The sequence below is a fragment of the Empidonax traillii genome, unplaced genomic scaffold (genome assembly GCF_003031625.1).
Source record: "Empidonax traillii isolate 1590-97213 ecotype Southwest subspecies unplaced genomic scaffold, ASM303162v1 scaffold717:size860381, whole genome shotgun sequence".
Taxonomy (NCBI): domain Eukaryota; kingdom Metazoa; phylum Chordata; class Aves; order Passeriformes; family Tyrannidae; genus Empidonax; species Empidonax traillii.
In genome coordinates, this window is record NW_020955910.1 from 43,552 (window position 1) to 54,064 (window position 10,513).

The 10,513-nt window shown below is 52.8% G+C and overlaps 1 protein-coding gene across 1 annotated transcript; it reads left to right on the top strand.

The window, feature by feature from the left end:
* Positions 1 to 4,590: 4,590 nt before the first annotated feature.
* Positions 4,591 to 7,800, top strand: B9D1 (B9 domain containing 1). Its single transcript, XM_027900325.1, has 7 exons — positions 4,591 to 4,681; positions 5,181 to 5,249; positions 5,341 to 5,452; positions 5,522 to 5,618; positions 6,075 to 6,137; positions 6,593 to 6,660; positions 6,780 to 7,800. The coding sequence occupies exons 1-7, from the start codon at positions 4,604 to 4,606 to the stop codon at positions 6,917 to 6,919; spliced, it is 627 nt and encodes a 208-aa protein (XP_027756126.1). The 5' UTR covers positions 4,591 to 4,603; the 3' UTR covers positions 6,920 to 7,800.
* Positions 7,801 to 10,513: the final 2,713 nt, after the last annotated feature.

The following is a 10,513-nucleotide window of genomic DNA, read 5'->3' on the forward strand; positions in this document are numbered from 1 at the left end:
CCCCACTCTCCATTCCAGCAAACCCACAGCCCGCGGGGACGGGCGCTGAGTCCGTCTGGGCTTGCTCGGAGCCGCCTCGGGGAGTGGGGATCAAACAGGGATTAAAAAAACCACCACGTTGAGGAAGGGGCAGAGGAAACCATCGCAAAGAGCCTTCACAGGGGCTCCGCTTCAAGGGTAAATGTCGATCTGAAATTCCCTTTGTTGTGCTGGGGAGAAAAAAAAAAAAAAAAAAAAAAAGCCTTAAAAAATCACCAACCACCAAATGTGACTCCAAATTAGCCCCAACCCTTAATCTGTCCGTGCTGTGAGATCAGACAGGTTGCATGAATGCTAATAAGCATTTGATATTTGTACAAGCTTTCTTAGGATGAATAATTAAATTGACTTTATCCATTAAACTTCCCCTTTTAAGCTTTCAAGACTGTGGCTGTGTTTTAACGGCTGGGGCCGCTCGTCTTCCAGACAAGGGGGACTTAATTAGGAATTTTAGCACAGCCTGACAGAGCCACAGCGTGGGCTGAGGGGAGATCTTTGTCACTCCTTGGTTTTGAAGCAGCTCAACATGTCTCTCTGCTGGAACCCTGGAATATCTCCAGCTCGCTCCAGGTGGGTGCTCCGTCCTCTTCCAGCAAAACGGTGTTGCCAGAGGCAGCTCTGCCTCTCCCACCAGGGGTTTTAGCCCTTTCCATGGGGTCATCTCCACTGTGGAGGCTGGGAGGGTGCAGAGGGTTTTCTCTGGAATGAGGGATGTGCAGTGGCACTGATGCACTCCACGGGTTTTGGCACCACTTGATGATCCTTGTAGGTCACTTCCTACTCGAGATTCTATTCCATGATGCCCTGTTTTGACACTGATGCACACAGAGATGTCACCAGGAGGGTTTCATCCCCACCTTCAGCTGTCCCTCATGCCAGGGCTTGTGTCACTCACTTGTACGTCAGGGTTGGGTTGTTTTTTCCAGCTGTGGCCACTGGGCTATCCAGCGAAAAATAAATCTGCTAATGATGAAAGGGAGAAAATGCCAACAACTCTCATTTTGTCACGCCACGGGGAAGAAACCAGATTAATTATTGGAACATTTGATTGAAATCCCCTGGAGCAGCTTGTTGTTGCTTCCACTTCGCCCCACGCAGAGGAACAAGCTGCCGAGGGCCCAGGGAGGCGTCCCCAAGGTTTGTCAGATGCACAGAGAACAGCTCTCCCACCTGAGTTACCCCCAAAAAACGCAGTCACCACCAGAGTGGGCAGCTGATAAGCAGGATGACTTCATGCCCCTTCCCTTCTTTTCCCCAAAGTTTGGTTATTCCTTGTGCCCTTATCAAATCCAAGGACCCTGCTGGGAACCAGCTCCTCGGGCCCTCCTCATCCTCTTCCCCTTCCTGCCTGCTTGTCAGTTTGTTCTGACTGGCTCAAACCAAGCCACTAATTAATTCTGCTCGTTAACCAAAATAAAAATCTCACCAATGATAACAAGTTCCAGTCAAATTAATTCTTCGTGGAAGAACCGGGCACTTCTCAGCTCCTTGGCAGTGACACCTCCCTTACCCAGCAGGGCCCTGCCTGGCACAGGGAGGGCAGAGCTGGACCTTCCCTGGAACTGTTTAAGGCCAGGTTGGAAGGGGCTTGGAGCAACCTGGTCTGGTGGATGAAACGAGGGGAGCTTTAAGTCCCTCCCAACACAAACCATTCCATGATTTAGACACGTAACACACCTGTCTTCACCCAGGTGAAGGGAAAACTAAATCTCCAGGCAAATGCATTCAGCAAGAATTACAGCAGGAATATCCCCTTCCTGGAATATCTGAGCAGCAAGAGGGAAAAGCTCTGAGAGCAGGAGCAAAAGGCAGGGAAGACAAAGGGCAGGGAAGCTCCCCTGCAGCCTCCTCGCAGGGAGAAGGCACAGGCAGGGATGAGTCAACGTTGTGCAAACAGTCTAAAAATAAAACCCGTTTATTGCAGATAAGTGATACCATAAAATGTATTTCACTGGTCGCTCAGAGCAGGTGTTGATCGTAAATATTTGGGGTTAAAAATAAACTTTTGTTTGCCGTGCCACTGTAGCGTTGTTTGCGTCTCTCCCACCTTCCCCCTGCGCCTGTTGGCAGCGATGGATCAGCCCCCAGGCTGCTGTAAGCACACCTGAACAGGTAAGGGAGACAAAGCACCTGCTTCCTGCTGCCTCCCTGCAGCACAGGGATCTGCTGCTGCTGCAATCACACTGAAGTCCCATCCCAAATCCCAAGACTGGGACAAGTCCAGGAGAAGAGGTGAATGTTTTACGTGGCCAAGAGAAACAGCAGCATCATTAAATAACACCCGTGGATTCACCATGATCCACAGGCTTTCATTATGCTTGGAAACCAAACTCTCTGATGGATCGTTAATTAAGTTTTCCAGCAGGATAAAAACACTTCCTTGCTTGGGATTTCGTTCTGCTCCCGAAGATTAAATGTGCAGCCAATTAGAACAAGGCTGGAAAGACTAAAAGGTCTTCTTATGGCTGGGAGGGGACAGAGCCCTTCCAGAGGCAGGTACAGATGACTCATGGCTGCTGAAAAAGCCTCCTGCTGTCTCTCTGCCATGGGGAAAGCCTACCAGTGCTGATAGCACTCCTCCAGCACCTGCATATCACTTGCCAGGCAACAAAAAAATTCCTTCAATTGGCTCTTAGCAAGCTCCAAGGTAGCTGGTAGCCAAGTGCAGTGTTAATTAAACAGCCTCACTAACTGCTCCAGACAGCTGCTCCAAAACTGCTTTATTTCCCCCTCTTGACAGTTTTCAGTCCAAATGAATTATTTTCTCTGAAGCATTTCTGAAGGGAAGGGGAGAAAGGATAAAGTTTCAGGCATTCTCTCCCATCCCTCTTGCTTTTTACTCCCATTCTTGTCTTGGCAGAATTTGTTTGGCCTGAAAAATCGAGTTGAAATAAATACTGACAGACAATACATTTATTGGAACAAGGGAGGTATTTTTCAACTTGAAATGTAATGGTAGTTTACTCTCAGTCCAGTATAGAATCCCAGAGTGGTTTGGGTTGGAAGGGACCTTAAAAACCATCTCATTCACCCATTGCCATGGGCAGGGCCATCAGTATTTATACACGCCACCCCTTCCAGCAGAAAAGCGTGTCTTGGTGCCTTTCCTTAGGGAAAGGTTGCAGCGAACAGCCCATGGTGTGGCACTGCAGGGAGCCTCCACCAGGATGCCAAAGGGAGGGAAAAAGGAGACAGTGGGATGAGGACAAGGACTGAGGCCATAAATCTCTGCTCAGCCCGTCCGTGAAAGGGCTCTGGACTGGCTACAACTTGAAACCCAAACAGTGCCGAGCCAGGGCTTTCCTTCCTTCCTCCCATCCTTCCCCAGAGGGTCTGGCAGCAGAGAAATGCCCCACAGATTCCTCACGGCGAGGGGAACGTGGTGTGGGACGGAGGAAGGAGGAGAAGGGATGACTGGTGGCAGATGGTGGCCGGGCGGGTGAATCTCCACGGGGCTGACGGGCGCGTGGGCAGCGAAGATTCCTGGCAGGAGCCGTGGCACGACCGTGGTCCTGATGGGCCAGCACTGCCACATCACCAGCCAGCACTGTCACGTCACCAGGCCAGCACTGTCACGTCACCAGGCCAGCACTGTCACGTCACCAAGCCAACACCGTCGTGTCACCAGCCCAGCACCGTCACGTTGTGGTCCCTGCAGAGAAAACAACAAGTCCTGGGCACAGATTCCTCAGCGCATTCATCCACCTTGTTTACACACCAGATTCACCCCCTTTCCTTTTAATTATAGTGTTCTTGGTAAACCAGCACCGTCCCCTTTCCTCCCCTTCCCTCCCATGGCGTGGCAGCCGCATCCGCAGTCCTCGGCGTTCCGGAGGTGTTTATCCTCATATCCATAAGGAATAATCACCGTGCTGTGGACATCCACGGCTCCACTGGCCTCCCCCTCTCCTCATCAGCTTGGCTTGCGGGGTGACCCTCCTGAGATGGCAAAATTCATCACTATTCCCACTTTTCCTCCCTGGAAACACCTCGTGGCTCTGGCCCTCGCCCAGGAGCCGGAGCTGCTTCGGCTCAGCCAGCAGCATCATCTAGTGGCCATGGCCTCGACACCACGGAATCAGGGAAGATGGAAGGGACCCACAGGGATCATCGAGTCCAACCCCTGGCCCTGCACAGGACACCCCAAAATCCCACCATGTGCCCGAGAGCGTTGTCCAAGCACTCCTTGGACCCTGACAGGCTTGGGACCAGCTGCTGGGAAGGCTGGCGTTGATACAGACATTGATATTAAATAAATAAAAAAGTCTCAACAGGCGTTGATATCAGATAAAAAATAACGCCAGGGATTCTAAATGTGGGGCGGTGCGAGGATAAAGGGGGAGCGGGCGGAGGGGAGGCCAAGGGAGGGAAGGCTGCGGGCCAGCCGAGGGCAGCGGGACTGTCCCGGGTGACACAGGGCTGTCCCGGGGGTGACGGGGGCGGTCTGGCTGCGTTCGGTGGCGGTTTTGGGTCGGGTTTGGGGTGGTTTTTGGGGAGTGGGAGCCCCGCGAAGCGAAGCGGAGAGCGGAGGAATCGTGTCCCCCGCGCCGCCCCGTCCGTCCCCATGGCAACGGGCGCGGCCAACATGGCGGCGCCCAGCGTGTTCCTGCTGGCCGTGAGCGGCGAGATCGAGAGCGGGCAGGTGAGGGAGACCGCGGGGACATCCCCAGATACCCCCCGGGATGCGGGACCGGGACCGGCAGCGCGGCCCTAAGTCGTCGGTCCCGTGTCCGCCCGGCGGGATAAGACCGCGCCCAGACCCTGCCCGGCTTCAGCCACCTCCCCAGCGCAGCGTGTTCTCAGCGCCCCGGACTCACCCTAACTCGGCTCGGTCTTAGCCCCTCTAAGTCTGCCCGGCCTCAGCTCGCCGAGCCCAGCCAGTCCTCAATCCCCCTGACCAACCTGGCCTCGGCCCCTGGACCCAGACCGTCTCAGCCCCCTGAACCCAGCCAGGCTTCCACCCCTGGTGAATCAACCCGGCCTCAGCACCCCCTAAACCCCCTAAACTCAGCACCCCCAAAGCCCAGTCTCAGCCCCCCCAAACCCCTGAGTGTGCCCTCAGCTCTGCCCTCAGCTCTGCCCTCAGCAGTGCTCCTTGGGCAGACCCAAATCCCCACTGACACCCTCCCTGTCTCCCACAGTTCCCTGGATTCGATGATCTCTACTGCAAGTTCTGCTTCGTCTACGGCCAGGACTGGGTCCCCACCGCGGTACAGCCCCTCTGTGCCCCCCAAACCCCCATCCTGGGGGCTGCCAGGCCCCCCCACCAAGCCCCCAGCTCACTGCACCTTCCCCCCGCAGGGCCTGGAGGAGGGAATCTCCCAGATCACCTCCAAGAGCGACGTCTCGCCCACCACGCTCGTGTGGAACCTCCCCATCGACATCACCTTCAAGAGCACCAACCCTTTTGGCTGTGAGTGTTTTTTGGGGGGGGGCAGGGGGGATGATTTCCAGCCCCCCTCTCACCCCCCTTTCCTTGCAGGGCCGCAGATTGTGCTGAGTGTCTACGGGCCCGACTTCTTCGGGCACGACGTGGTCAGAGGTTATGGAGCCGTTCACGTGCCCTTCACGCCTGGAAGGTGAGTGACAGCCTGTCCTTCGGGGCTCAAACAGGTTTTTGTTCCAGCTACTCTCTTGTTTCAGCAACAAAAACGCTCCCATGTCTCCTCCTGGTGCCTCGTGGTACAAAGGGCTTGGATTTTCTAGGAGTCCCTGACCACCAAATAGTTTTTGTTAGTCCTGTGAACACCTCTAAGGCAAAAAATTGGCCTGTAAAAAGGCCAAATACGAAGCACAGTAAATTGCTTCTCCCCCATCACTCTCAGCACTCAATAAGCTTTCATTCCCACCTCTGGAAAAGGAGGAATATACACTGTTCCTATGCAAACAAACTTTTCCTCCTTGGAAGGAAAAGTGTCCCACCTGGAGATGTTCAGTGTTCTGATGTGTCTGAAATTCTGGTGCCTTTATAAATGTACAAACTCTTGCTGTTTGCTCCCTGTCTGAAGTTCTCTGGGTCTCTTTTTTTGCCTCAGGCACAGAAGAACCATCGCTATGTTTGTTCCGGAGTCCACCTCGAGGCTGCAGCAGTTTACAAGGTAATAATTAATGACTTTTATGTTTTTAAAGTCCTTCTTGCCCTTAGTCACAAAGGCATGTCCAGCAAATCACCGGTGCAGACATGAATATTCTGTGCCATAGCCAGGTAAAAATCACATTTTTAGCTATCTGGGTATTTTGAAAAGCTTCCTGAAAACATGTTAACTACCTGTTTACTGTACTGAACTCACTACCTAAATCTTCTTAGGGTATTTTTTTTGTAGCACAGCCACATTAAGAGCAACCTGCAAAGCAAAGAAGGTGGAAAAACAATTCCCATTCTACTTTTTCTCCCAGCTGGAATGCATTTGCTGTAACCTTTATCTTGTTCACACACACACATCCTTCCAGGAGCAGCCTGTACACAGCAACTGAGGGTGTTTTTGGCATGCACAGAATGAGCTGGGCCCATCCAAACCCTCCAGTTCCTTGTTCTCTGTGTTCTTTCCCCAAGCTGGCTCACAGGGAGGCGCCCGGAATTCACCGACCCCAGAGTTGTGGCGCAGGGAGAGGGACGAGAAGGTCAGTCCTGGCTTAAGCTTGGCCATCCATCTTTGGGAGGGCTGAGAACAATCCTCCTTGGATATCCCGAGTTCAGAACCCTCCTTTGGCTGGTTCTGCTCACGTCATCTCTGTTCCAGTGACGAGGGTGAGATCCCAGGGCTTCGTCACCGTTTCCTTCAACGTCATGACCAAGGACCTGAAGAAGTTGGGCTACGACGTGACCCCCAGTGATCTGCAGAGCCCCTCCCTGGGGCCACCAGGGCTCCACAAGTACTGACCTGTGCCATCAGGTGCTCAGAAGGCTCCCAGAGAAGTTCAGCACTTGGTGGCTTTTGAAGGAAAAGGTGGCGGGGGGGGAGCTGGTTAATCTGGGAGAATTATTCCAAAAGAAACACAACCCCGTGAGGCTTTGGAATAACGACCAAGGACAATCCTTTCAGTAAGTTACACGTTTGAAGTATTGTGTAAATTAATGCCATCAGATAATACTTGGCATTTTTATGAGCAGTGTCAGACTGTCTCACAGTCTGGGACAAAGTATTTTTATAACAGCCTTTTGTACACTTTTTATGTAAATAATGAAATGTAAAGTTCACAGTTGTAGTTTTCCTGGGGTTAAAAAAATAATCGAAAACCCAGTTCTTTTTAGTAATTTTGGGAAGGGGAGGGTTGTGGTATAAATGGGGAACTGAAATTATTGCACCTTCCAGAAACAGTCCAGAGAAACGCATCCCCCTCTGAGCTCTTCTTTTAGGCTGAATAAACCCAATTGTCTACATCTATTTGTTTGTCTTTCTGCTGCTCAGGCCTTTTGTTCGTGCCCTAAACCATCCAAGCTCTGCTCTTACAGGCACAGGAGAGAAAGAAGGGTGTGTTACAATGGACTGACTAATTGCTTAGTCATCTTGAGATTGGATTTGGGGCCTGTAAGAGTCAAACCTCTTGTGTTTGACTGCAAATCCCGGGAGGTGCCTGGGAGAGTGAGGATACCACCCTAAGAGTGAACTACCAAGAGCTCAAACTGTAGAAACACAAGTAATAACACACAGTGAGGAACGACAAAGCCTCCAGGACACGAATCAACAAAGAATCCAATCAGAGATTGTTCTTATTTCATGCTGAGCAGCGAGATTGGATAAGTAATCATTGCTGAAAACATCATGTGATCGCCGTGGGAGCATTAGCACCTTCGATACGATGGATAAAGGCTTTTCCAAACCTGGTTGAGGGTGATTTTTCATCTCTCACATTTTTCCTGTCTTGCTTTTGTTGACTCCACACTTCCAGTAAAGCTCCTCTCCACCAGTTGTTTTGGCAACTCGTGTAATCTCTCAACTGAGTCACGTTGGAATCTGAATTAATAAATATTTCCTGTTGGCTCAGAGGAGGCCAAAGGAATTTTGTTTCCTTTTCAGAAGTATTTGGGAAGCAGTTGGCTGCAGTAGCAGGATAAATATCTGTGTTTGGAACACTCCAGGGGCAAACACTGAACCTCCCACTGCTGAAACATCCCTTTTCCCTTGAGCACAGTTACCTGCCCCCATCCCAGCTGGAGCAAAACTGCCCCTCAGAGCTCCCAGGCACGAGGAACCTGTTAAACCCACCAAGGACACACCGAATTTATTCACACACAGCTCTGCATCCTGGTGCTGCAACCCTCCTGTTGGATGTTTAACCCCACTGAGAGCCACCAGACCCACCCCAGCTTCCCCCTTCCCAGCCAAGCTGCCAGGAGCCTCGGAAAAGTTAAAGCAGTGAAAAACAGGGAACTAAAAAAAAAAAGCAAAAATCTGAAAGGTTGGAAGAACCCAGTAAACCCCAGCCTTGCTGCAGCACAAGTGATTTCCTCAAGCCCACTTCCAGGCAGCTCTAACACCCTGCTCGTTTCCTGGTTAATCATTCTCCCTTCTGGTCAAACCTGGACTGGAATTCCCAGCCCCGGGTGGCACAGGGGGCAGCACGAGGCTCTCAGATGCTGCTGGAGCTCCTGTTTTGCTGCTCTGAAATCTCTCCCAGACGCTGGAATTGGGCATGACCCTCCCAATTTGAGATGGGGCAGGAAAAGAACCTCCACTGAGAGCGAGTGGCCATCACAAACCGGAGAGGGACCCTCTGGAAGCAAAGGAAGGCTGGGAGATATTTGGGAACTGTGCAGCAGCTCCCTTTGCTCTCCTGGCCTGGAGAAGCTTTGGATTGTGCTCCCTCCGTGGGGGTTTTCCTGCTCTCACCCCGGGAGGGAAACAGCCAAGGACACGGATCAAACAGCAGCTTGGGGACCAAAGCTCCCAGAAAAAGGGAAATCATTGGGATAGTCCTTAGGAACTGTCATTTACAGCCTTTTCTACCAAAACTAGGAACAGCAGCATCAGCTCCTGCCCTCTCGTGGCAGCTCCCAGCCTTTCGGAGGATGCTGGAGGAGGTTCGTAACAATCGGCTGAGGAGGGGCTGGGTGAAGGACGCCCACGTTTTTCCTGTTCTCCGTGGAAACGGCTCAATGCAGCGGCTGCCCTGGCACTGCCCCCTGTCCCGAGAGCACGGGGCAAACACCTCCCGGCGCCACCGGGAATGGGACTGAGCCAGGAATGGGAGCATCTCTGAGCGCCGGAGAGCCTGGCTCTGCCCCGAGGGCAGCCGGGCTGCTTTGCACCAGCAGTGCCGCGGCAGCTGGGAATTATCTCCATCGGAAAATGAGCTGGATTAGAGCTGACAGCGACTGCTCCCCAGCAGCAGCGCCGGGGCAGCAGCAGGAGCCTCCTGTGAAACGCTCCAAAGGAAAAAAAAATTAGAAAAATAAAACAGAGAAGGACAGAGCAGCCAGATCTGATGAAAATTGGGAGCTGCAGCTCCAGCTCCAGCCAGGGTTGTGGCATTTCAGCCCCAGGATGCCAAGGTTCATGCCAAGGTCACTGGAGCATCCTGCCAGGACCTGATGCTGGAGATAGAGGAGGATGAACACAGGTCTGTGGGGTCTCAGGAGGAGAGAGCAGGGTGGGGTCCTGGACATCAGGACCCACCAGCACCAGCGGGAACCAGCAGGAACCCCCACCCTGGGCCTTTCCCTTAGGCCTGGCAGTGCCTGCTGGATGGGCAGGTGGCCCTGCAGAGCCCACACAGGACATGTCCAGGCTGTCCCTGGGACACACTCAAGGATCTGAACCCCCCACTCGTGCACCACCACCCAGCCCAGCTGGAGACCCGAGGTCCAGGCACAGCAGCAGCCAACAACATCCTTTGGAATGTCTTCCAGGCCATGCAACCCCCCAGCAGGAGCCCAGCAAAGAGCGGGGCAAAAGCCACCCAATCCACACCTCACAAGGGATTTCAGCCCCTTTCCCTTTCTCAGCAGGAGGACATCCCCAGGTTTTTGTTCCACCAGCTGAGGAGTCCTCTGGGAGTCAAACCCGGGTGAGATCAAAGCCCACAGGCTGAGACACTCAGGGTGTTTGCAAATCAGGAACAACCTCCATGTTTGGAGCACAGGACACAAATCCCTCAGGAACCATCCTTTGGGCATGGAAACCAGGCCTGAGTCCCCAGGAGGGAGGGTAAAACACAACCTGCTTTCCCAGCAGGATGGGAGGGATCCAGCCTCGTCCTTCAGAGGGAAGAGCAGCAGACGCACGTAAATGCTGCAGGCCTTCTATTTTTATACCTCTATTCAGGCCAGGATATTTAAGTACCCAAATTCACCTCAGAGAATATCACTACTACATTTAGTGCCAGACTTGCTAATGAAGATATTAAAAAAAAAAAAGAAAAAAGGCAAAACCCCCCCCGACCATCACCCAACACAACCCCAGGATGCCCCCGGGCTCCAAGCACTCCGTGTGTGCTGCTCCACCGAGGCAAAACTGGCCCCCTGGAACTTGGA

Coding starts and splice junctions, on each gene's coding strand:
- B9D1 (XM_027900325.1), top strand. CDS start 4,604: ATGGCAACGGGCGCGGCCAACATGGCGGCGCCCAGCGTGTTCCTGCTG. Junction 5,250..5,340: donor AGGACTGGGTCCCCACCGCG/GTACAGCCCCTC, acceptor TTCCCCCCGCAG/GGCCTGGAGGAGGGAATCTC. Junction 6,138..6,592: donor AGGCTGCAGCAGTTTACAAG/GTAATAATTAAT, acceptor TCTTTCCCCAAG/CTGGCTCACAGGGAGGCGCC.